Genomic DNA, 26,716 nt, shown 5'->3' with positions numbered 1-26,716 from the left:
ATCGTACGCAGCATCTGAAAATAGTCCCCATAGACATCAAGCAGTAGTAGTGCCAGTAGCTGCAAGTTGCCTTGATTATTACGCCAGATGAGAATGTAGTTCCATGTCAAATCAGCCTAGAAAAACGGCAGGTTTCATTTTCAGTTGGTCTTATTGCACTTTCTAACTTGAGAGGACACACGTTTTAAATGGGAAAATTACCAGAAATATTAGTCACTTTTAAACATGAAGCTAGCAGGCGAGAAGCTAATGGTCTAATCCGATTCAATGATCTATGCTAGGCTGAAGCTAAAAGTTGTATCGCCAGACTCACAGAATGGCTGGATGAACGGGAACAAGGTAAATATCGATTGTTTTGCTCGAGGGAAGGTGGAAAATGAGCGTATTTCCACAAATGGCGGAATATCCCTTTAATTAATATATTTTCATTAGGTTTTCCACACTCATCATAACAAGAATGCCTAGAGGTGGGCCAAAACACTCACCAGATTTGTTTTATTCAGACTTTGTATTCTAACAATGTGTTGTTTTTTTCTTACGCGGTGTCAATACACACTCACTGAGGGACACAAAGAACTTAGATTCATACACACAAATATCTATAATTCAGATTGTGCCAAGATTCAGATTTTGCCTTTAAACCAATCTGATAAGACTGCGTTTGTTTGGCTGCAGGTGAGAATATATCCAATGGGTGGCAGTAATGATCACAAAGAGTGGGAGAATATTGGAACAGAGTAGAAGAACATAACAAAGGGAATTGTGGGATTGTAATGGCGACTTCCATCACTGCAAGGAAACGTAATTTTGTCGTTCAAACGCAAACATTTAGTCATTTTCAGTCCTGATGATCACTACACTCGGAATACATTGATATATGGCGTATTGTTTTCAGTGAGTTATAACTCAATATTTATATAAATACGAATGATTCATCTCTCGTTCCGAAGCCAACATGCTAGTTTTCTTAGCATAATAACTAGCAAGCAAGCTATCGGAGTGATATCAGGTAGTTAACGTTTAGTTCCCAAATACCAAGTAACGTTTCGTAATTGCTAACTTAAGATAACATAAACACATCTAACCAGTGCATCTAAAATTACATGCCATAGGACCTTTTCTAACGTGAACTCGCTTGATCAGTTTCGTATACACGGAGGTTTCACAATAGCCTACTCCTGAGTGATGAACTATTAAAGTATAGGTTATTTCATAATAATTCTGCTACATTTGCTCAGGATTAAAGTACGCACGAATCTTGAACCTTTTTTTTTATTATATCGTAACATTACGTTACCATTAAACTTTACCTCTTTTATTCTACACAGGTTAACATCAAGCTGTCAATATTCTTGTGGACCAGGATACTTCCTCAAGATGGTTTACCTGGGTTTGTAGTACGTCAACACAAATCTCCGACTTCATTCGTTCACCTGGCCAAAAAATGGAAGATCTATCTTTGCACCGTTTAGAAGGCAGTGATCCGGATGAGCAGGTGGGAGGTTTGATAGTGAAGAAGAAGAACGCTGCTTCCGAGCAGCATGTGTTCCGTGCGCCTGCACCACGCACCTCGCTGCTGGGCCTGGACCTGTTGGCGGCACAGAAGCGAAAAGAACGGCAAGAGGCTGAAGCCGAACAGAGTGTGAAAAAGTCGAAAGTGTCATCGTATAAGGACTGGGAAGAGAGTAAGAGTGACTCTGGATCTGATGATGAGGAAGAACAGAAGGGTGATATGAGTGGAAAAAATGAGCGGTAGGTAAAGTTCTACCTCTTTGTCTGTCATGTTTCTTAAAGCTGAATGTTGATTTGAGTGTGTCAAAAGTCTGATAAAAAGGACTTATTACAAATTGGGAGACCACATGAAGTGTCCTTTGTTGGTTTAATGCTGCTTCCACACTCATACAATGGAAACAATGCAACAAAATATTCTACTAGTGATCTGTATATCTCAGATGTATAATACAGAAATAACTGCATTTAGATACAGTTACTGTATAAGTGGGTGGTATTGAGAATACAGTTACACGGGTACATTTAAGGCAGTCGTTCTAAAACTTTTCAAAATGAGTACCACCTCAGAGAACAATTGACTCTCCAAGTACCACCATTATGACCAGCATTAAAATACAGCAGTGTAGGCTAGTTTAAATATGTTTTACAGTGTACATATTGTTTTCCATTGTTTTGATTTGTTTTCAAGAAAGATTAAAAATTATTCTGTCTTCATGAAATAAAACATCTTGGAGACTCCCAGAGTACCACAACAGAGTCTGCGTACCACCAGTGGTACACCCGTACCACAGTTTGAGAACCAGTGATTTAAGGGATTACATTTTGAATTAATATAAATGTATCTATGCTACACCATTCAAACCCAAATAGCCGAAATAAAAAACCTTTTAGGGGATGTAGAATGTAAAATATGTTTTATAGTAGGCTAATAGGTCCAATATCCAGCCAGCATGTATGGTAACATAAATCTTTACATGTCCTTGATTTTTGCCATGTTTACTCATTTCTGTTTTCTGCCTTATTTGACACAGGAAATACCGTGTTACTGGTTCAGAGACGCCGTCCAATCCAGGTGGGGTCAGTGAGGAGTTCCGCCGTAGACACCAGCAAAGGGAAAAGGATCGACGGGAACACGGCGTATTCGCCTCCTCTAAGGAGGACAAGCAGAGGGACAGGGGTGGAGACAGAGACAGAGACCGCGACAGAGACAGGAAGAGTAAGAGTAAGTCCTAGCTGCATGTGACCCAATGCTTTTGGATGCTCTTCAAGATTTAGGAGTATGAATGTGCATTTATTTGTGTAATGTCAATCTAACGATTGTTACTTAAAATCACACTGGCTAAATATTGTCTATAAATATTGTCACTACCGGTAAGTGAAGTGTTGTTTTCATCTTTTGACGGAATCAATGTACTTTTCAGTATGTTGTGTGTGCTCCGTGACAGTTTGTCAAATAGCTCGTGCCATGCTAACCTCTTGTCTTGTTGGTATGTCAGGTGAGCGTAGCCGCGGCAGCCGCTTCGAGGGCCCTGGGGAGCGGAGTGAGCGCTCCCAGAGGGAGGGCAGTGTGAGGAGCGAGCGCTCGCACAGAGAGGGATGGTCCGAGAACAGCATCAGTCGCGGCAGCCGCAAGGACGAGCCGGCCAGCCCCCGAAACAGACCCAGAGGTCGGTCAACACAGTCCGCTTTGGTTTACGCATCCTTCTCTTGACTTTGGTTTACACATCCTTCTCTTGACTTTGGTTATAGGCAAAAAGCAATACATCTCACGTGTATCTGGTCATTAGCAAAAAAGAAAACATTTGAGTAGATAAATTGGTTGACTGTCAGTTTGTATGTTTATGATGTTTATGATATGTTATTATGATAATTCAAGTTTTGCAGTTGAATTATGGAAATCAGATTTGCTGAATGAAAGGTTTTCCGTATATGTAATGGCTCTAATTGACCGAGCATGTTCTCTGCACAGATGCTACCACGCCCTCTCGCTCCAGCTGGGATGAGGATGACTCTGGGTACGGCAGCAACCGGCGTTCCCACTGGGAAAGTCCCTCTCCCGCTCCCTCTCATCGGGATTCAGACCGATCCGAGCGCAGCCATCGCTCCGGCTCCGAGAGTGAGAGGAGAGACCGGTATGACATGGATACCTGACCCCACTTCCTCTCAGGATTAAAAAATATCAGCATACCGATATGTTTTTTTGTTTTATCACTTGGTTAAATGTTTTGGGTAAAAATGAATACCATCAAATGGCAAAAATGGTTATTGGTAAATAAAATAATAAACTGTTATTGCTGCTCCTTCTGCTTGCAGGTCAGTGAGGAATCGTTACCCTGACGACACTCCTCTGCCAACGCCCTCGTACAAGTACAACGAATGGGCTAGCGACAGGAAGCATCTGGGCTCCACCCCACGCCTCTCCAAAGGAAAAGGTCAAGCATGTGTTCTTATGTTACCCATACTGTACATCAGAGGATTTGGATTTTGAGTTTTACTCAAAAGACTACGATCTTTCAAGAATTGTTCTCAAATCCTGTCAAAGTCTAGTCCAAGAATTGTTCTCAAATCCTGTCAAAGTCTAGTCCAAAGTCCTAGCGTAAGGACTTGAGACGCTCCCTCTGGCTTCAAGGCTCCACTAATTATCTGTTGGATCTGATGACATCAAGCTTATTTAGAAACATTCAACTTATTTGATGTACTGTACATCTATTGACATTAGTAGTTATATATGTATTACTTCAATCTGACCTGATGTTAGTACTGCGTTTGAAGTGATGCACTCAAGTGAGAAATGAATGTAGTGAATGTAGATTTGTTAACCTCTGCTGTGTTGTTCTGCTACAGGAAAGAAAGAGGACGGAGAAGATGGCATCGCATTTGACACTGAGAATGAGAAGGAACAGTGGGAGGAGGACCAGAGGGTAAGTAGACAGTAGACACCCTCCCTCAAGACACCGCTTCTAGGGTTTTATTAACACTCCTCAAGCAGTCTGAAGCTGCTGGGACCTTGAATTTCCCCTTGGGGATCAATAAAGTATCTATCTATCTATCTATCTATCTATCTATCTATCTATCGATCTATCGATCTATCTATCTATCTATCTATCAATGTATTGGTGGAACTGTGATTACTTACATGTAATAATTAGGTAGTTCTGTACTTACCAATAGCTAATGTGCAAAATCTATTATCTGTTAAGCACAAATATGGTTCTTTTTGGCTTCAGTATTTACAGTTCTGCAGTGTTAGGGATGTTGTCTGCCATCTTCTAATAATTGCTAACGTGTGGCTGCTTGCCGGTTGACAGCAAGCGGACAGGGATTGGTACATGATGGATGAGGGCTATGACGAGTTCCACAACCCGCTGGCCTCCAGCTCCGAGGAGTACGTGAAGAAGCGCGAGCAGATCCTGCAGAAGCAGACCCAGAAGCGCATCTCTGCGCAGAGACGTCAAATTAACGAGGTACGTACGGCCAAACACTCACTTCCCAACCTCCCAGCGCACTTACACACGTCTCTGTATTAAAATGCCATTTCCCCCCATCTGTCATCTTTTCAATAACAACACTGAGGCTTTCTTGCCTAATGAGCTGTGATGATTGTATGGTATGGATTTTGGATTTGCTGGTTGTAAGTCCAGAACTTTTGTATTGACCCACTTTGAATTGATGGTGGTTTGACGGTTTCAGCATGTAGTCCTCGGTCTAGGTTTGCCAGCCTGGAGCTGTGTAAGCTGTAAGCTCACCTGTGCGAATCTGTGTTGTTGCCTGACCCATGCAGGATAACGAGCGCTGGGAGACCAACCGCATGCTGACCAGCGGTGTGGTCCAGAGGCTGGAGGTGGACGAGGACTTCGAGGAGGACAACGCCACTAAGGTCCACCTGCTCGTCCACAACCTGGTGCCACCCTTCCTGGACGGCAGGATCGTCTTCACCAAACAGGTGAGATGGCATAGTGACCACTGGCACTGCACACAGGGGCTAAACCACTGGTTTGACCATTTCAAAACAAGGAGTTTACTGCAGGTCAAATAGTTAATGCATATCTTGACAGACAGGAGGGCTTGAGTCCGAAGTCCAGAGTGTTGCCTTCATGCCAGCTTGTTTTGCCTGCAGCCTGCCAAACACAGTGTTGCGGTTGTCCTCTTGGGCCTAATTAAGGAAGAAGCTGGAACCCAGAGCATTCCGTCTGCTGTGACATATGGGATTGCGTCTGATTGAAGTGTTGCAAATCATTATACAAACCCTAGACACCCTGAAGTTATCGTTCCACTTGTTTGTGTTTTAATGACTTTTTCACTCCCGTCCATTTTTGTGGCTTCGTAGTTGCTGCAGCTCCGCAACAGCAGGAACTTTTAGTCCCATACGCTCCAGATTTGACTCTAGTTGTGGGTAATGTGGAACTAAACACAAACTAAGGAGAGTAATGACTCTTAATGAGGCTCCAGAGGCATCCCTTCTCTAGCCAGGGGGACCTGAGAAGAAACTCCTGATGATTGACACATCCTCCCTCAGGGCCAAACCCCAATCCCCTATTTCTCTCTCTCTCTCTCTCTCTCTCTCTCCCTCTCCCTCCATCTCCATCCAGAGGCATTGAATGACTCTTGTCTCTGATAGGGGGTGAGGACGGGTATGGTAATTGGGCCTGTCTGCCTGTGTGTCTGTCCATCCAGCTGTGAATGTATGTGTGTGTGTGTGTGTGTCTGTCTGCTCACAGAACTGAAATTACTTGTCCAATTTACGAAGGTCTGCAGTTGCCGGACTAGTCTAGTTTCTTTAGATTAGTTAATGAATGCATTGTTCAGAGGTTGAGTCTATTGTGGAGGGACTGAAAGTATGCTGGGCTCAGTCTGTTGGCAGACAATCCACACAATGTTCCAGTTTACATCACAGGACAAGGGTTGACTTCAAAGTCGGCAACCTGGGTAAACGTTGGACTTGATTGTCGAGTGCCACACTGAGATTCACCACAGTGGAGAAGACATCCATTCTATCATGTCTTGACCCTCCGTAACATTTGGCCTCCGCTCAGTGTACGTTTAGACCCTCTGAAAGACACAACTTTGTTCAGCTTGTCTGGCTCTCCCATGAGCCTCATTTGTGCCAGGGGTTAATTAAATGACATGACAGGACTTTATGAGCCCTGGACATCTCAAGAGTTCACTCATTTAAAAACAATCTTGGAATGAACGCTTTAAACTTTTCAACTCTGAGCCATGTGTCTGAGCCCGTCCTAAACTCTGCTGTGTGTTTTTGCCCTCAGCCCGAGCCGGTCATCCCCGTGAGGGACGCTACGTCCGACATGGCCATCATCTCTCGCAAGGGCAGTCAGCTGGTGCGAAAGCACCGGGAGCAGAAGGAGCGCAAGAAGGTATGCAGCTCTTTAATACTAAGCTCTTTAGGACCCAGGGGGCATGGAGCCTTCATTTCAAGGATGGCCAAAGGCCAAGGTGTTACACATATACAGTATATCTATTATCTATGGCCACATTTTTTAGATACTTCTTACTTATATTGCTATTACTATATACTATTACATACATTTTTACAAATGGCCTCCATGTCGTCGTTGTTGAATACTGTTGTCTGTATGATTCACTCTGCCTGAAGAAGGTCTAACGACCGAAAGCTAGCTATCAGTAAAGCTATTTTCACAAAGACTTGTAGTGTGCGGATTGTTCTCTTAGATATCTAGTCACTCTTAATCCTGCACCTCACACGGATGAGCGGTGATTTTTTACCTTTTTGAATACTGTGTGTGAAATAAGTGTGATGGTTATTTATTTATTTATGTATGTTGTAACCGTCTGCCACAGGCTCAGCACAAGCACTGGGAGCTGGCGGGTACCAAGCTGGGTGACATCATGGGTGTGAAGAAGACCGAAGATGGAGAAGCCAAGCCTGCCACAGGGGAGGACGGCAAAGTGGACTACAGGTGACTCCCCAAACGGCACACATCTCACCACACATTTGAGGAAAAGCCCTCAGTTAACCCCACACTGTCCGGTTACAGTAATTTCCCGCATATAAGACGCATTGTGTATAAGCCGCAGGTCAGTGTTTTATGCAAGTTAAAAGAAACAAAACCATATTAACACCATATTAACGCCCCCTATGTATTAACGTCATAGCTGAAGAAATATTACAAAATCAATGTATAAGCTGCGGCTAATAGTCGGGATATTACGGTTATGTCGGTAGCCACTCTGTAACACGCTGTGTGCCTTATCCCCCTGTCACGCCAGGACGGAGCAGAAGTTTGCCGACCACATGAAGGACAAGAGCGAGGCCAGCAGCGAGTTTGCCAAGAAGAAGACCCTGCTGGAGCAGAGGCAGTACCTGCCCATCTTCGCTGTGAGGCAGGAGCTCCTCAACATCATTAGGTACAACTCCTCAGCCAGGGTTGCACCCAGTCGCACAGCATGGAGACCCTTTTTCCTTAACACGAACAGTATACTTGGACATGATTGTATACTAGACATGATTGGCCTTAATTGGGCAATGGGTTCCTCCCGATGCATATGTGTGTGTGAGATGTATAAAATAGTAGTAAGTAATAATAATAAGCTTTTTGGTCGGCTCATGTAATTGTTATGGTCACTGTTGTTTGGTGGACTTCTCTAGACGACTAAAGGGTTGTTTTGCAGGGACAATAACATTGTGATCGTGGTGGGGGAGACGGGCAGTGGGAAGACCACACAGTTGACCCAGTACCTGCACGAGGACGGCTACACGGGCTACGGCATGGTGGGCTGCACGCAGCCCCGCAGAGTGGCCGCCATGAGCGTGGCCAAGAGAGTCAGCGAGGAGATCGGCTCCAACCTCGGCGCCGAGGTGAGCACGACACTTTGGGCCCTTTCATTTGTTTTCTTTTGAACTTGTTTTCTCTAGCCTACATTTATTAGATTCTAATTCGACATTTGATTAGTAAAATAAAACCTTCATTAGCTGGAAGATTGGGACTTTCATCTCTAAGTGTCTCCTGTGGTTTCCCCATTATTTGCAAAGGTTATGTGCTTGGTAATACTGACACCTTATGGATATGTTTTGCATTACACCAAAAGTTAAAGCTGAGTCACACTGATATTTCACAGAGCCAACGAGATACTGTTTGTTTAAGAGGGAAATAACCGTGACAATGCATGCTTTTTACCTGAAGGAATATAGATCTTGGTTTGATTGCTGAGAATACTATTTAAAAAAAAAAAAAAAAGAAGATAATTATAATAATGATAAACTCAACACACTGTAAACTGGCCTCATAGGTAGTACACTTCTCTGGTGACCAGAATACATTTAATTTGAATTTGAATAATGGTTTGATTGAATTATTCAAAAACAATTATCAAGGGCACATAATTCAGCAGCATGGCACAAGTGAGAGTGGGGTTGGTCAAGGAAGGTGGTACTTTGCCTCCAGCCTCGTGCCTATGGCTGAACCATAACTGTTTTGCTTTCATACAAGAGCTCCACCTACAAATCAAGTTTAAGGACATCAGATTTGGTTTTCTTTCATTTTGATTTCCGTTTATTCATCCTCTCTCCTCCAAAATAGTTAAATTGACGGCAGTTAAATTGAAAGAGGGGAACCATATGCGCAATTAGTGTATTAGCTTGTCCTCCTGTTACACGATAATCAGGACACTCACCCTGCTCCATGGTCCCCATATACTCACTCATTGACTCTGTCAAAGGTGACATCATGAAATCACTGCTTATTCGCTTTGAATGAATGGAATGTTCATGCTGAACAGTTTGGTGCAAAATGTGGAGTGATTACTTACGGTGAAGAGTCTGAGTGGGGATGGCATCTCGTCCGATCTGTGGGCCAAGCTGTGGTATAATCTCCCGTAATCTCTCTGTTGTCCGACAGGTGGGTTACGCCATCCGGTTTGAGGACTGCACGTCGGAGAAGACGGTGATCAAGTACATGACGGACGGGATCCTGCTGAGGGAGTCGCTGCGCGAGTCGGACCTGGACCACTACAGCGCCGTCATCATGGACGAAGCCCACGAGCGCTCGCTCAACACCGACGTGCTCTTCGGCCTGCTCAGAGAGGTCCGCCCCCACAGTCATGTCACACTTTTAAGTACTTTTTTTTGAACAAATTTAAACTATAGCTGCAACAGATAATTAATTAATTAGGTATCGACTATCAAATGGACAGATCAGTTAGTCGGTCTCTGCCATTTATAAAGAAAGTACCTCAGCTTCTTAAACTAAAAAAACAAGGCAATTGAGGACATCATCTTTTTGAGTTTTGGGAAACACTAATCAAACATGTCTTCTTCAATATCGATTAAGCAAGACTTCAATTAATTGAGAACATAATCTGCAGGTTAATTGACTAAGAAAATCATTTTTAGTTGCGGGGGCCTTTATAACTCTAGCCACTGGGTGGGAGTGTTGGACTTTATTTTCAGGTGACCTGGAAATGCTGAAATTGATTGAAAATTATTTTTTTCAATGAATAATATTTAGTTCTGGATGAAATAGTTTGAATTGCTCTCCTTTCTTCTGTTTTTCCAGATCGTGGCTCGGAGGTCTGACCTGAAGCTTATCGTCACCTCGGCCACCATGGACTCCGACAAATTTGCAGCATTCTTCGGGAATGTTCCCATATTCCACATTCCAGGAAGAACATTCCCGGTGGACATCCTGTTCAGCAAGGTACATTTCATGTACAATGAATGTACTTCATCTGTATATTGCATAGAATACACACTGTCTTTATATTTTATACTGCCTGTACTGTATGCTGTCTATACGTAGCATTTCCCTCTGTGTAGCTCACTTGGCAATTGTAAGAAAGCTGGTAATGTGTGACTACAGTCATTTCCTGCATATAAGCCGCATTGTGTATAAGCCGCAGGACAGTGTTTTATGCAAGTTAAAAGAAACACAACCATATTAGCACCATATTAACTGCCCCTCTGTATTAACCTCATAGCGTAAGACATTTCGCATAATCAATGTATTAAGTGGCGGGTAATAGTGGGGAAATGACGGTAGTAACCTGCGTGTTGTGCCCCTCAGACTCCGCAGGAGGACTATGTGGAGGCGGCGGTGAAGCAGGCGCTGCAGATCCACCTGAGTGGGATGGGGGGGGACATCCTCATCTTCATGCCCGGCCAGGAGGACATCGAGGTGAGTCTCGACTTCAAAGGCTCTGGAGACCGATCGAAAGGTTGGAGATATGGTGGCAGAAGAGGGCTGGAGACCTGCTGGGTTTTCAGATAGCAGGCAGTGTCATAAATAGATCCTGTTGAGTAAATGAGATTGGAAGTTGTCTGGAAATGAGCTGTGGAGTCAGACTCTCGGGTGTGCATATGTAAAGATCAGAGAGGAAGGTCAGGCTGTGCGGCGGCAACCGCAATCTGAACTCCGAACAGCAGGTCTCCGCCTAATGTTGCATGGCTCTGTTGGTGGTCCAGTAACTCAATTGAAAGTTCAAGCAACTCTAAGCAAAGGGAATATCTTCACCACTGCTTGCCTGTGCTTCATATTTTGTAACTGTGCCTATACTATATATTTTTGTTGTTGAATGAAGGTGTCTACTATAATCAGTTATTGCATGCGATATTAAGTGCACTTATTTTATCTTAATTCAGCGTTTCCTGTCAGTATTGCTACTAACCTGTCCAGCTTCTTCTGTCCCCCACAGGTGACGTCGGATCAGATTGTGGAGCGTCTGGAGGAGCTGGAAAACGCACCCCAGCTGGCCGTGCTGCCCATCTACTCCCAGCTGCCCTCCGACCTGCAGGCCAAGATCTTCCAGAAGGTTCTCCCTGCTCCACTAGTTTGCTACCGCATACGAGTGATTGGTGACAGCAAGTTGATGGCGTGTGATTGATAGGTCATGGAATTGATTGATCCTCATTGTGTTGTTGTGTTTACTGTTTTCATCACTAGGCCCCAGACGGTGTGAGGAAGTGCATCGTGGCCACCAACATCGCCGAGACGTCGCTGACCGTGGACGGGATCATGTTCGTGGTGGACGCTGGATACTGTAAACTCAAGGTACCGGCTTCAGCTATTAGCCCAGCAGAGGGTTGTTCTCCCCCTCTTCCCAGACAGTCGTCTGAGCCAGCCAGAAAGCTCACTAGAAAAGCTTGATGTCATGTTTCTGTTTGTCTTGCCCAGGTGTTCAACCCTCGCATTGGCATGGACGCCTTGCAGGTGTACCCCATCAGCCAGGCCAATGCCAACCAGCGCGCTGGCAGAGCTGGGAGGACAGGGCCAGGACAATGCTACAGGTAAAGGCCCTCGCCAACTGACCGAGAGCCAGATGTCTGTGTAGATTAGGGTCGGTCAGCCATAAATTCCAAATTTGACTTCAGTTATAGCAAATGGGTGCTTGGCTACATCTCCATTCCACTCCACAGTGGTTAAAGAATCACTCTTTACTGCTACAGGGTGTTTAGAACCTGCCAGGATCATTTCTTGGCTTGTGTGACGTGTGCCCTTGTTAGAGTGGGTTGTCAAGGAGGTTTGTAATTCATTTGAGCTGTTTGCTCTCCATTTTTAACTTCAATGTTGTTTTGGGGGTCATTTTGGTGCACAGTCCATTCACAAACACCGAACCTGTTTTGATTACTGCTACTGATTAATGCTTTAGGTGCCGTCTCTCACAGAATGTAGCTTGCTGATGTTGATGTGCTGTAGCTGGCCACTGCATTTCACAATGACCGTAAAGGAGAGTGTGTTTAGAGATACTGAAGAAAATGGATCAGATCTATCTAATTCTCGCACTTCCCCTCATATGTAAACAAAAGTATGTATGAGTATACAGCCTTAGTCCTTCCATGAACCTGCAAGATAACTGCATTTCTTAGACAGACTGTAAAGCAGATCAGATCTGATCACTTGCAGTACGTAATGCGCACTCTGAGCAGGTCATCTGGATGTATGGATGCAAACTTCAGGCCTGTGCTGTTTCTCCTGGACTTGCCTCTACTCCTCTGTGGAACAAGAGGGGACAACTTTGTGTAACGGTGACGTGTGTCATTAGAAGCTCCAGGTCTTTGTGTGATTTTGAGGCGGTAAAGAGGGTGATTCTGTGTGGAATTATGCCACATTATGATCCAGTCATTAGGCCTGTGATCTTGAGGACTCCCTCTCGTTCCCCCGGCACATATGAAGAGGTGCTGTCCGGGGGGGCTCATTGTTACCTGGGCCTCTGTGTAATTTTAGCCTCCTAATGACACATGCAATCTCTTGCCACATCGGTGGTACACTGTGTTCCTTCCTGTACGAGAGACACACACACACACACACACACACATGCACGCACGCACACACACATACACTCAGTCGCTCTCTCTCAAACACACACACACATGCACGCACACACACTCACACACTCAGTCGCTCTCTCTCAAACACACACACTCCCATATACAGTGTCCATCTCTCCCGGACTGACACCATTACCCGCTCCTGTCCCAGCACGTGGTCAGTGTGATTAGGGCCACTCTCTCTCTCTCTCTGTGCTGCCGCTCTCCAGCCGGCCGAGTGCCCCCACACACAATGGCCGCGCTGATTAAAGGAGCTCGTTATGGACAAGCCCAGACCTCACCACCCCCCCCCTCCTCATGCCTCAGTCAGTTCCCTCCCAGGCAAGACCGTGTGTGTGTGTGTGTGTGTGTGTGTGTGTGTGTGTGTGTGTGTGTGTGTCTGTCCTGTTGGTCTGGTAGAGGAGTCCTTCACGGCTCCGTTCCCCTGACCCTATCAGTCCTGTCCAAATGGAGTGCCGAGCTCACTGATGAGCTCACCGTGTTCCTCTTGGCCTCTCAGCATCCTCTCATAACTGATTTGAGAAGTCTCAGAAAGATGGGCCAGTAGACATTTGGTGTGTGTGTGTGTGTGTGTGTGTGTGTGTGTGTGTGTGTGTTTGTTGTGTGTGCATGTAAATAAGCCTATCTACAAAGTCTTGAATGGGCCTCTGTGCTTGAATCGGGGTTGTTTATTGAAGCTCGTCGGCGCGCTTGAGGGATCCTTTCATCCTGGCGCCGATCCGCATCGCCGACATTCGGCACGATCATCACGCGCCGACCCCTGCAGCACCCCCAAACAAACCCCCCCCCCCCACCCACCATCCACCCCCCCGTCCTCGTCTCAGCCGCACCCTCCCCCAGCATCCCTGTGTGCGGCGGGCGGGCGGGCGGGCGGCCTGGGAGTGGGGGCGCGTCGGGATGGTAATCTCCAGAGGATTTCACGGCGTTTAAGTCTGTTTACAGCAGGCAGAATGGGCCACAAAGGCATCCGGCCCGCCAGGGCTGCCGCTGACCCTCTTCTCTAATCCGCATGCCAGGGAAGGTGCACAGATACCCCTGTCTGTCTATCAAACGCACACGCACACACACACACACACACACACATACACAAACACCCAGACCCAGAAGCCTGTGTTTGTTTTGCTTCCATGTAAATGTGTCTGGAAGCATCATGAAAGAACTCTTCACTCTTCAGATTAGAGACGAGCTCCCATCTTGGCACCTTCAGCTCCTAGCATCTGTGAAGAATCAATTTCTGTTCGGGAGACGAGCTTTGAGAAGAACTAAGGCTGTGGGGAGCTTTCTGTGTGTGTGTGTGTGTGTGTGTGTGTGTGTGTGAGTAAGTGTAAGTGTGTCTGTGTGTCTGTGGGTGTGTGACTTTCTGTAGAAGAATACGCAGCCCTAAAAACACCCACCTCAAGCCGTGACTACACCAGCGACTTCAATGGCGAGCGACAGCAGGGACCGGAGCCCGGCTCATATACATACGCTCCCCCCGCAGAGCCCCTCTTTAGAATAATGGGCCAGACTTCAGAGGGCTTATCCAGTAACGAGGAGTGGCTACACCGACAGACAGCCGCTCTCGCCTCAGACCTATCTCCCCAGCGCAGCACCCAGCGCACGACTTAATCACTAGCTAGGGGTTTAACCAGCGCACAACAACACCATTTGGAAATCGTGTTCATTGTCCAGGGGTCTCGGCGGTGGCCTTTTTGCAAAAGCGAGGGGTGCACTCGTGAATGGGATAGGGGAGTCATGCCACACTCACAACACACACACCCTCACCCACACACACACACACACACACACACACACACACACACACACACACACACACACACACACACACTCACAACACACACACCCCCACTCGCCCACTCACCCGCACACATGCACACACACACACACACTCACCCACACAGACACACACACAGACACACACACAAACACACACTCACACCCCCACACACGTGTGCTCAGGGGCGTTACTCAGACGCGTATGCACAGACCACATACTGGGCATGTTTTTGGGAGGTGTGGGGCAGACTACAGGCACCCACTGCAATAAGCACACTGAGCTGCAGCTTGATCTAACTAGGTATGCTTGATCTTTTTTTCCCCTTAAGAAATGGATTTTTTGTTATACTGAACCCAGCTTCACCTTATCCTGTCTGGGTCATCCTCTACACCCCCCCTCCCCCCAACTCTCCCCTACTCCCTCTGAATCTCATGCTTTTTTTTTTTTTTTTTTTTTTTAAGTATATTTTTTTGGCTTTTTGCCTTTATTAGTACAGGACAGTGAAGTGGTAGACAGGAAACAAGTGGGAGAGAGAGATGGGGTGGGATCGGGACATGACCGCAGGCCGGATTCGAACCCGGGTCCCTATGGGCACTCGGACCCGTAAATGGTACGGGCGCTGTAGCCTGCTGCGCCACAGCACCCCCAATCTCACGGTTTTGTTCTGTTCCTCTTCATGTCTCCCCCCCTCTCCAGGCTCTACACTCAGAGCGCGTACAAGAACGAGATGTTGACCACCACCATCCCGGAGATCCAGCGCACCAACCTGGCCAACGTGGTGCTGCTGCTCAAGTCTCTGGGCGTGCAGGACCTGCTGCTCTTCCACTTCATGGACCCGCCGCCCGAGGACAACATGCTCAACTCCATGTACCAGCTCTGGATCCTGGGCGCGCTGGACAACACAGGTAGGACAACATGCTCAACTCCATGTACCAGCTCTGGATCCTGGGCGCCCTGGACAACACAGGTAGGACAACATGCTCAACTCCATGTACCAGCTCTGGATCCTGGGCGCGCTGGACAACACAGGTGGGCCAACAGTGACCACAGGCTCACCTCCACCGTAATATTAGCCCGACTAGTAGCCGCGGCTTATACATTGATCCTGGGCGTGCTGGACAACACAGGTGGGCCAACAGTGACCACAGGCTCCACTCCACCGTAATGTCCCGTGAACACACAGTAACCCAGAGCAGTGAACTGCCTTTACTGTAATTTCCCGACTATTAGCCGCGGCTTATACATTGATTTAGCTACATTTCTTCAGCTATGAGGTTAATACAGGGGGGCAGTTAATATGGTGCTAATATGGTTTTGTTTCTTTTGACTTGCATGAAACACTGTCCTGCGGCTTATACACAATGCGGCTTATATGCGGGAAATCACTCTATTGCAGGAGCTTCAGGGCTGTTTTAGGCAGTCAGACACATTTGCGTGTCTGGAGTACAACTTGTAGTTATAAGTCACTGATGTGGCAAAAATATATGGAAGTGACTCGAAGTAGCAAAGTAGAGGTCAGGTCATTTGGAAACAGAAATATTCAAATGACTCAAATGCTTTTTGATGCTTTTTGTGGGTCTGCTGCTAAGATATGGTTCAATGCCTGCCTTTCAGTGTGAAGAGGAAGTTGGCCTACCATTTTGAAATTGTGAAATTGCATTAGTGATAACTCCTCTCTCCCTCCCCCTAAAAACGAAACCATAATAGCAGAACTACTATTGCCGGTACTATTCTGATTAATTTGCCCTGGGTCATGAAACCTGACGTTCTACTCCCACCTGAGTGCCAGTGTTGAGTCCGAGAGCAGCGGCTAGAGTGAACCGGCGGCGGCGGCGAGAGCAGGGGATTGCGTCAGACTCGGCCTGTCCTGAAGAAGCTGTCAGCTGGCCGGCTGCTCTGCTCTGCTCTCCTCTCCGCTCCTCTCCTGGCCACTGCTAATCCCACCTAAATGCTGCCATGTCTGAGCTGCTCAGGGCTTGATCAAAGTCCCGCTCCCGAGACGCTCAGCTATTCCCCCCCCCCATTATCAGCCACATCCTCGTTAGGAGCCGAGAGGTCTGTATTGTGTTCCCTGCCTGCTGCTGTTACACCATCCTCTACTTTGATGGCTCAGTTATCCAGCAGCAGCAGACACCAGCTACTCTACAGGGCTTAAAATGTTGAACTCGGCCGTGGGCTGGGCCAGTTAGAGCTGCAGGATTTTCACCTTAACATGACCTGTACGAAGCCAATTTGAGGGTAAACGAACTTGTAATAGGAGAATCACTCACCTGGCATAGCCATACAGCATAGCCTTAGCAAGTCGCTAACAAGACAACCAGCCACGCAACTTCAAGAACTGCGGCCCGAAGACATCTCGTGGTAATCGTGAGACATTGGCTTGTCAGTAGATATAGCTCTTTGGACATTGGAGTTTGGAGAGTTTTTTACCTATTGTGAATCATTCACCTCCTCAAGGGAACAAGCCACAGGAACTAGGCTATTTACAACGTCAGAGTAAAATATAAATATATTGCAATTCTAGGGAGAGCTCTACAGTCACCAAAAACACCTGAAGCTGCATAGTAAACTGTTACGATCTGAAAATCGTAATGACCTGGCTGACCTGTGCCCTCCCTGCCCTCTGCTCAGGTTCCCTGACGCCCACGGGCCGCCTCATGGTGGAGTTCCCGCTGGACCCGGCCCTGTCCAAGATGCTCATCGTGTCCTGCGACATGGGCTGCAGCGCCGACATCCTCATCATCGTGTCCATGCTGTCGGTGCCAGCCATCTTCTACAGGCCAAAGGTACGCCGCCACTAAGCCCTCAGCACTAGCATGTCCCAAGCCACCAACTCAATAAATATGAAACAGGTAAGGGGGCCAAATGTGGTCGCCACCTGACAAATGATTGACCTGGTTCCGAGACCCAGCTTGCAACATCTCTGATGTTTTGGGTAGAAGCATCTGCTCAATCTCCCTCATTTTGGGAAGGGCTATGGAGCCTTATTTTTTATGATGGAAGACTTATGACTGCTGTTTGTCCTTCAGGGCCGAGAGGAGGAGAGCGACCAGGTGAGAGAGAAGTTTGCGGTGCCTGAGAGCGATCACCTGACGTACCTCAACGTTTACCTGCAGTGGAAGAACAACAACTACTCCAGCGTCTGGTGCAACGAGCACTTCATCCACACCAAGGCCATGCGCAAGGTACCTGCACAACAGTCACCAGATCTCCTCAGTACGCAGATCAGCAGGCCGAATACAGGGCTTAAAGTTCTCAGGCACTACGCCAACATTCTGATGTGGGCCAGGTTTTAGATTTGAAAATAGGTCAATATATGTCACGGCTTTCACTTCAGACAGAAACGTTCCAAGCTTTAAGTCCTGAGAATATGAAGGGGTAGGCACACACTCAGAAAGTTGCTTACGTTACGTCGTTTTTGTCACTCGACTGACACTGAGGTTGTGTGACACTTCAGTAGTCCAAAGTTGCAGAGTGCAAGCACATCCAACTTTTTACAGGTGCAGGGTAAAATGGAAACCGAATAAATGAAAAAGTACCCGCACACTGTTGCTGCTGCACCCGAGTGAAAGTGATTTATTGACCCAACGTCTCGACCAAAGCTGCTCCTCGTCAGGTGTAGTCCAACAGGAAACCGGTTCAAATTGGCTTCACTTTGAAGTCTATTGAAGTCGTATGGGTGACTGTGTCCATTTCCTTTACTGTCTGTGGTGAATAGGGGCTTAGCATTTGCCCCATCAGCCACATGATCAGGGCTAAGAGAGCACTTCATTGCTCAAAAATACTGTGATATAAGTTAACGTGTGTGTGTGTGTGTGTGTGTGTTTCAGGTGCGTGAGGTGCGCGCCCAGCTGAAGGACATCATGGTCCAGCAGAGGATGAACATGGTGTCCTGCGGCTCAGACTGGGACATCATCAGGAAGTGCATCTGTGCTGCCTATTTCCACCAGGCCGCCAAACTCAAGGTACTCCACCAACACACACACAGGAGACGGATGCTTTAGAATGGGGAATCGGTTATTCTGCACACCTTTACTGCACTATTGTGGGATCTGTCAGGGTTCTGGAAGGGTTTCCTTTAACAGTTTCCATTAAAGTCTTGGAAGGTGAATCAACGCTAAATGTGTGTGTGTGTGTGTGTTTGCAGGGTATAGGCGAGTATGTGAACGTGAGGACGGGCATGCCGTGCCACCTGCACCCCACCAGCTCTCTGTTCGGGATGGGCTACACGCCGGACTACATCACCTACCACGAGCTGGTCATGACCACTAAGGTACAGTGCTCTCACTGGCCTCTCCTCCATCACGTCCTCGTTAGGAGCGGAGCAGCCAGAGCCATAGAAAGAGAGAGTTGCGACACTCTTTGATGTTGCCGCCACGATCAATAGTTCCAAAAAAACCTGTGCTGAATGGCTGAATCGCAGGAGGGTGGGATGTACTTCTGATGCTGGAAGGTGTAATCAATTAACTCATTGACGACTGACCAAGAGATTGGCTGTAAACAGTTCCAAAAGCCCCATAACGAGGAAATAGCCTGGAAAAAGCGCTGCCATTTTTTCCTATGGAGGTCTATGGGAGTGTCGCCACTCTGTTTTATCTACCACTCTGGGAGCAGCCTGTATTGTGTTCCCTGCCTGCTGCTGTTACACCATCCTCTACTTTTGATGGCTCATTTATCCAGCAACACCATCTACTGTACACCACCGATGCCACTCTCTCCTCCTACAGAGCTGTGACCTCTGGACTCACTGTGTGTTTAGGGCCGAGTGTAATCCAATGGGCCTGTCCAGCACAGCTGATATTGTTCAGAAGGGCTCTCGGACTGTGCCAGGGTTTTTCCGCAGAGTCAGATTTTTTTTAAATGATGGATTGTTCAATGTTTCATGTTTTTGGATGAACAAATGGGAAATGTACACATTTTTTTTAGAAACGTAGAAATCTTTTTCTGTGAGCTTGTAGTGTCAGATTTGTGTGCCATGCATACGTGTGAAATGATCAGATTTTCTGTCTTTGTTGTCACAGGTGAATGACTGGTTAATTGCTATGTGTGTTTAATATCACACTCTTTTGGTTTGTGTGTTCAGGAGTACATGCAGTGTGTGACTGCAGTGGACGGTGAGTGGCTGGCTGAACTGGGGCCCATGTTCTACAGCATCAAACACGCCGGCAAGAGCAGACAGGTACAGAACACACACAAACACTCTCTCTCTCTTTCATCATCTTGCCCTCTCTTAAACACATGCATACACACACACACACACACACGCGGCACCTCTGGCAAATATTGTGGAGTAATATGAAGCAAAACTATGTGGAGACCTGCTCTGGTCGGGATGCCCATCAGAATCAGATGGTGTCCTCTGTGGTCATTAGTAAATTGTTATACAGACAGACGACATATCTCTAATCACATTGCAAGGCATCAATTCCTTGCAATCTAACCATCAACCTAGAGAATGCATGGTGGGTACTAGGTAAATGAAGTTTACAGATAAAATGGTATATATACTGTACATGCAAGTGTACATTTTTCTAAATATAAGGTCATGTTTCTCTGTACAATATATCAACAATGTATATTTTTTCATCAGATAAGTAGAATAGTATATATTCAATGGGGCTTTGCTAGAGTTATCCACCCAGAAGTACATCAACCTTTCATGTAACATTGTAATCGTAGTCTGAATACAAACCATCTCACTTTAAGAGGTACATCTTCAATTCTAACCTCCTTCTCTTCCCTTGTGCTCTCTTCTTTGGGGTGTGTGTGTGTGTGTGTGTGTGTGTGTGTGTGTGTGTGTGTGTGTGTGTGTGTGTGTGTGTGTAGGAGAACCGTCGGCGGGCCAAGGAAGAGATCACCAACATGGAGGAGGAGATGTCTCTGGCCCAGCAGCAGATCAACGCCCGTAAGGAGGAGCAGGACAGGAAGAACAACATAGGGAGCATCAGGTACACATTCTCAACACACACACACACACACACACACACACACGCACACACACACATAAAGGCATGGGCATTCACTGTGGCATACAATATTGTACACAAACAAACCCAGTCAAGCATGCTGACTTGCATACTCAAAGACAGCATGCACAAACAATGTCCACACAGCCCCCCCCCCACCCCACACACACACACACACCCACACCACCCCCATGCCTAGTCCATTACCAGCGTGTGTGTGAGCTGCATAGTGTGGCTGTAATTAACCCTAGCGGAGTGTTGTGCTGTGCTGAGAGAGAGCCGCCCTTTCCCCTAATGGCCGCCGGTGGGCCCAGATGAGGAGTGCAGGGGCAGAGCCCGTGTAGTGGCCCTTTCTGCTTGGCTGGCTTAACGCCACGCTTGTTTACCAAGAGCCCTCACTGGCCGCCCAAGTCTGGCGTTTTAACACAGTAGGCCTGCAGTGGGTGGGATGCTGGGCCTAATTGCTGCGTTTGAGACGTGGCACGGTGAAAATGGAGCCTAATTGCTCTCCCAGGGGGCACCGAAGTGATTATTCACCTTCCTGGTCGTGCCGGGGTGGTAATGAACCTGAGAACGCCCGTCCTCAGAACTAAATGGCTGGAAACTGGACTATGGTCACACATAAATAAAGACACAAGTAGCCATTTTGCCGTGCGCCTTAAAAAAAATAACACGCCTAATGACGCCAGAGTATTTGTGACCCAAGTTCTGCATGTTAACGCCGATATGAGCTTTGTCAGCTGAGGAAAAGGTACCCTTCACTCAAGCATTTGAGCATCCTCTGTCATCCATATTCGCCTGCTCGATTCATTCTCACCTCTATCTTTTTCCAGCCCTCCTCTCTCTCTCTCATTCCCCCTCTCGCCCGTGCTTCTCTTTGTCTTCTTGATGAGCTTCTCTCACCTCTTGTCTCCACATGAGGGGAACAGAAATAATATTGACTCCTGGCTGACCCCCATTACTGTAGCAATTTTCACCGGGCCACATCCGAGACAGAGTGTAAGGGAGAGAGAGACGGGAGGGAGGGAGAGAGGGAGAGAGAGGGAGAGAGGGAGAGAGAGATGGACCGGGCCCTTCATTTTCTGACAAACTCCACCACCACCACCACGCCACCCCCAAATTAATTTTGCACACATCTGTCAGGAGTCACAAAGGAGGAAGTTGAGTTTCACTCCCAACAAACGAACGCTTTATTAATTAATCAGAGTGTTTATCTCCAAGCGGGGGCCTTTGTGTGGGTGTCTGGCGGATCTTGGCCGTAATCATATGAAAGGCGAGGAGATTGCCACTCATGGGCCTGATTTCCAGACGCTAATTAAGGTGAGCTCCTTCAGTGGCTCAATGGCGGCTTTGGTGCCTCCCCTCTCTCTCTCTCTCTCTCTCTCTCTCTCTCTCTCTCTCTCTCTCTCTCTCTCTCTCTCTCTCTCTCTCTCTCTCTCTCTCTCTCTCACTCTCACTCTCACTCTCACTCTCACTCACTGGCTTAAAAACTCATCTACATCTGCTGCTTATTAAGTGAGGATCACTTCCATGGCATTGAATGTGGGTAAAAGCAACTGAGCAGCGTCTTAAGAGTTCTGTGTGTTTCTGTGCCAATGGGAACAACACAAGCCAAAGTGGATTTTTTTTTTCCATCTGCATAAATATGAAGTGGTGCTGCGTTGTCATTTGGCCTCTCAGGAGAAGGAGAATAGCACAACAACAAGAATTGCCAGGGTCACCGTGCTGTGAAAGGGCTCTGAGGATGCGGAGAATGGGCTCTCGTGGTTTCTTTGGGCTGCCTGAGAGTTGTCCATTTGCCTGATCAATGGGAACGGGGAGCTGTGTACACTGGAAGTAGAGAGGAGAGAGCCTGTATTGTAGTTCCATTACCACAATCTCTTTATTGTTGTTCCATTATCGCAATCTGCACGAGTCCCGGCACACACCTGGCGGTTGAAAAGGAGAACCCCGTAACCCCCCTTCCCCACACACACACACACACATGCACACACACATGCGGACGAACCACTCCAAAAACGGCTTCCTCTCTGCCTCCCAAACTTCACAGGGTACTAGGAGCCGGGCGGCATATTACCCTGAATTTGGCTTTAATCTCGCTGAGTGCACCCCCTGAGCTCCTCCCCCCCCCCCCCCCCACACACACATTTGCCCCCCACTCCCACTCTCTGCTCCTCTGTGATCTGAGCCCCTCTCCCGCGGCTGCATGCTCTCGAGTGCTTTTGGAGGAGGACTTGGAGAGAGTGAGGCCCGGGTCAGTGCTGTCTTTGTGCTCGCCGGCCGTCCGGCCCTGGCCCCTGTCCCCTGTCCTGTCCTGTCCTGCCCTGCTCCACTACCAGTCTGCAGACACCGCAAACAACAACAACAACATCATCTCCTTTGCATGGAGTTCAATTCAGCACCACTGAATGGAGACAGACGGACTACAAGCTTCTCCCTCAGTTTAGGGCACCCCCCTTCCCCCACCCGTCTGGAGGGACCGAGAGTGAAAGCACATTGATCGTGAGAGGATGACAAAGCAGGAGATGCTGGCACGTCTCGAGGCTGGATGTACGAATTCACCTGGTGGCTGCTGGGGTGACGTGTGTGTGTGTGTGTGTGTGGGGGGGGGGGTCGGTGGTGGGGGTGCTGGTGTTGCCGGTGCCGAGGTCACGGCCTGATGGGTGTAATTGCGGAGCGTGCGGAGGGGGACTGCTGGGTAGCGGCTGTAATTAAAGATGATAGATTGCGCTGTCATGCCGCGCTCCACAGCGGCCCTCCGAGAGACGGACTGTCCTTTTTATTCTCCTCTGTCCTCACTTTGAACACTTCTCACCCCTTTCCATCTCTCTCTCTTTCTTTCTCTCTCTCTCTCTCTCTCTCTCTCTTTCTTTCTCTCTGTCTGTGCTGTCTGACTCCGTTCCTTTCGCTCCGGCTTTAATCACATTTCATTCACAAAACAGCTTTACCACACACTCAATATGTGTACTTCTATGATACTGGGGAAAAAGAACGGAACCCTGTTTTTAATGACCCAGGGCAGGATTGAGTGGGTGAAAAATAAGCACTCTGATGCTGATAGAAACTGTGTCAGAAATTGATCTCTCATTAGTCAATGAGGTCATTGTGTAGTTGTAGTAGATTGAGCGCTAGGAGAGAGAAACAATCGACACGTCCAGTGAGAAAGTGAGAGAGAATAGAGGTTTAGACTGAAGATATTTTTTATAATGATATATTTTGTAATGATGCGATCAAAGTAAGATTCTTGAACTCCTGTCTGGTTGCAAGTAATGATTTTAATCATCTGTGTGTTGACTGACTCTGAAGAACACATTCCCGGTGTTACTCAGAGGCCATTGAGGAAGAGGATGTCTCAAGTGTGTACATTAGTCTTGCATTATTTCAGCCCATTTTAAAGATGGTGAACTAATGGTGTCCGTGTTCTCTTGTGCTATTCCCAGGTCACCCCAGATCTGCACCCCTGGTAGACGAGAGGAAGTGCCCTCGACCCCCAGACGCACCCCGTCACGCTTCGGCCTCTGACCTCTGACAGACACGGAACGGACCAAACCAAACACGACACCTTCCCCACCTGAAATCCAGTTTTTACGCAAACTCTCTCTGAATGTGCTCTGTGCGGTGAGCCAAGAGCCAGGGCTCGGTCAGACACGGGGAACGGTAAAAGCCTTGCAGTTCCCCAGTTTGGCCAGCAGTAGGCACACTTGTATAAGGTAAAAGATGTTGAGGCGGTGAGCCCAGCCCTTCAGAGCCTGGCTGAGTGATCGTCCTCTGTGCAGCCAGAATAGAGCCCCTGAAATGGCTGTTTTATTATTCACTGTATTCTTTTAGACCAACACATCCTGAGTTCAATCACAACAACCAAATCATTGTCAAAAAAAGATACTTAATGTTTAGCCTTACCAGTGTAGTGTGGAGGTGGTTGTGCAAATTTTGTGTGTTTTTCTTCTTCTTGTTTTTAGGCAATCCATTATTAGGATTGTCATTTTGGATTATATTAGATTTTATGAGTTGTGAGAATTTATCCATCTGTTATTGTAGGAGTTTTTTTTATTGTCAGTGGAATAAAAAGAGATGTCCCTTTGTCTACCTGGCATTACCGGAACATTTCATCATGTTAGGAACCTAACTTAAAGAGATCTCATGGAAAAACATGTTTATGTTTCTTTGTCTTGAAACATTTTGTATCACCTCAGAATGACACACACTGGGTCTCTGTGTTCTGAAATAAACAGAACCCATGGAACATCATCATCATCAACAACAACAACAACAACAACAACAACAACAAAAGAACCTCCATCTCAGACCCGCTGTAGATGGTGTGTGCTGTTTGTTCTCACATTAAGGATCTGCGTTGTGTAGGGTGTACCAGGCGTAGGTGTTGTCTTGGAAACGTGGCGGCTCTGATTTAGCGCCCAGCGTGAGGCCGGTGCCCTCCTCAGCTTCCTGTCAGGCCTCCCCGTCTCTGGGAAGGGGCCGCTGCTGTGGCTCTCCACGCCCCTGTCCTGACTCACTGGAAACAGGAGAGCCGTACAGACAGGGTTGGAGGTGATGGGCTTCCCGTTCCGGCTTCCTCTCCATCCTTCTGTGCTTCTTCACTTCACTTCTTTTCTAGCGCTTTGTGTCTTCTTCAGTGCAGGTTGTTTTTAAGCCCTAAGCCCCTCTGATCCTCCTTCACAGTCGGTCATCATAGTCAATGTTTATCTGCCATGGTGTGCTGAGTGCACCTCATTATTTGTGCAGTTTTTGGAAATGATATTAAATAATTCTTTTGTAATTAGACTGTCTTGCTTCATTTACTGAGTGTGTGGATGTGTGTGCACACTGTTTCACACAATTTTCTTCGGAGCCTAAGCATACGGAGTCCATTACATATTTGAATGCCATTTTGTTTTGTCATGGGGCTGTTCTGGTCAGCACATGGACGTGATGAACTTTCCTTTCCAAGGTTGATATTATTCAACACAACATTTTCAGCCTCCCATTATCCCAGCAGCGTCTCCTCTCCCCGGCAGCCCTGGTCTTTACCCTGCTCTTGAAGAACACTGGGTCCACTAAACCAACTCCATTTGAATACATAAGCATTCATGGCGCTGCACTTGCTCATTACTGGTGCTGCTGAAAGGATAGACCTGTGTTTTAATTAATTCCCCTCTTCCCCCAGCACCCCCTGGGTCTAACTCGTATGCAAACACAAGACACACACACACACATACACACACACACTCAACTATTCTCTCCCTCTCTGGCTGAAACTCACTCTCTCTCACACACACACACACACACACACACAATTCAATTACTCTCTGCAGGCAGAGAATATTAAATCAGACGCTGATGGGGCAGAAAGGTGAGGTGACACTTTCTAATTATAATTATGATGGATGACCCTCCTTGGCCAAACAAAGCCCTGTCCTTTGCTCCTCTCCAGACGCTCTCCTGAGGGCCAAACGCAGCAGGTTTGCTGAGGACTCAGGGAGATTTCCACTCCTCTTGCTTTGTCTTCGGGTCAGGATTAGTCCCTGTGAATGGTACCAATTGGATTCCAAATAACTGGTTTAGTTGGTTGGCTTGCTTGAAATTATATTAGATTGCAGCCCCCTCGCTCCAACCTCTTATTGTACTCGGCAACATAGCCGAAGCAGTCCTGAAGTTTACGGAAGTGTTTCTGGTGAACAAATTGGACATACCTGCGCTTCTGCTAAATGCACATCTCGAGCCTATTATGAAATTGATCGAGCCTCTAAAAGCTTAGCTTCTTCCTTTCACAGAACCCTTGAACAACTTCTGAGGTGGTTTCGAAGAATGGCTTAAACAACATTTAATGGTCCAAATCACACAGCACTGCAATTTTATCGGACTGCTTTGGGTGTCCACAGTAATGGAGCAGGTACGTTCACCGCTGTTGTGCGCGGCTGAAAAGAAAATTTGTTACTTGCACTTTCGCTGCCACTTAAGCTATTAAAGGATGTGTATGCATCCAGACAAAGATGGCCTGTAAAGCAGAGCAGCTCGGTTCCCTGGTAGAACAGCTCAACTTTGCATTCATTCTTCTTCTTCTTCTGGATCCCAGAGGTCTTTGTGCCAGCAGAGACGATTATAAATGTTTCCTCTCAGTTCTTTTCTTAGGTCCTCTTGTCTGAGAGAGAGGGAGAGAGAGAG

At 47.1% G+C, this 26,716-nt stretch overlaps 1 protein-coding gene across 6 annotated transcripts; it reads left to right on the top strand.

Annotated features, from left to right (window-relative positions):
• Nucleotides 1-744: 744 nt before the first annotated feature.
• Nucleotides 745-25,331, top strand: dhx38 (DEAH (Asp-Glu-Ala-His) box polypeptide 38). Of its 6 annotated transcripts, none has more exons than XM_062548680.1 (27): nt 745-801; nt 1,329-1,752; nt 2,544-2,734; nt 3,009-3,179; nt 3,482-3,644; nt 3,826-3,944; nt 4,357-4,433; nt 4,821-4,976; nt 5,294-5,455; nt 6,777-6,884; nt 7,330-7,448; nt 7,759-7,896; nt 8,161-8,347; nt 9,387-9,572; nt 10,044-10,184; nt 10,551-10,661; nt 11,179-11,295; nt 11,427-11,534; nt 11,658-11,770; nt 15,285-15,493; nt 17,220-17,374; nt 17,618-17,773; nt 18,419-18,553; nt 18,736-18,861; nt 19,672-19,767; nt 20,415-20,536; nt 23,995-25,331. In XM_062548680.1, exons 2-27 carry the CDS (start codon nt 1,445-1,447, stop codon nt 24,074-24,076), a joined length of 3,756 nt encoding a protein of 1,251 aa, XP_062404664.1. In that variant the 5' UTR covers nt 745-801; nt 1,329-1,444; the 3' UTR covers nt 24,077-25,331. The 6 variants fall into 6 exon arrangements, 5 of the variants coding, with proteins under 5 accessions (XP_062404664.1, XP_062404666.1, XP_062404662.1 ...); XM_062548682.1 differs by having other exon boundaries at nt 762-894; nt 2,544-2,728; XM_062548678.1 differs by having other exon boundaries at nt 762-894.
• The last annotated feature ends 1,385 nt before the right edge of the window (nt 25,332-26,716 follow it).

Source organism: Sardina pilchardus, chromosome 11 (assembly GCF_963854185.1).
Source record: "Sardina pilchardus chromosome 11, fSarPil1.1, whole genome shotgun sequence".
In the NCBI taxonomy this organism is placed as follows: domain Eukaryota; kingdom Metazoa; phylum Chordata; class Actinopteri; order Clupeiformes; family Clupeidae; genus Sardina; species Sardina pilchardus.
The sequence above is the reverse complement of the archived record's forward strand: the minus strand, read 5'-3'. Positions and strand labels throughout refer to the sequence as shown.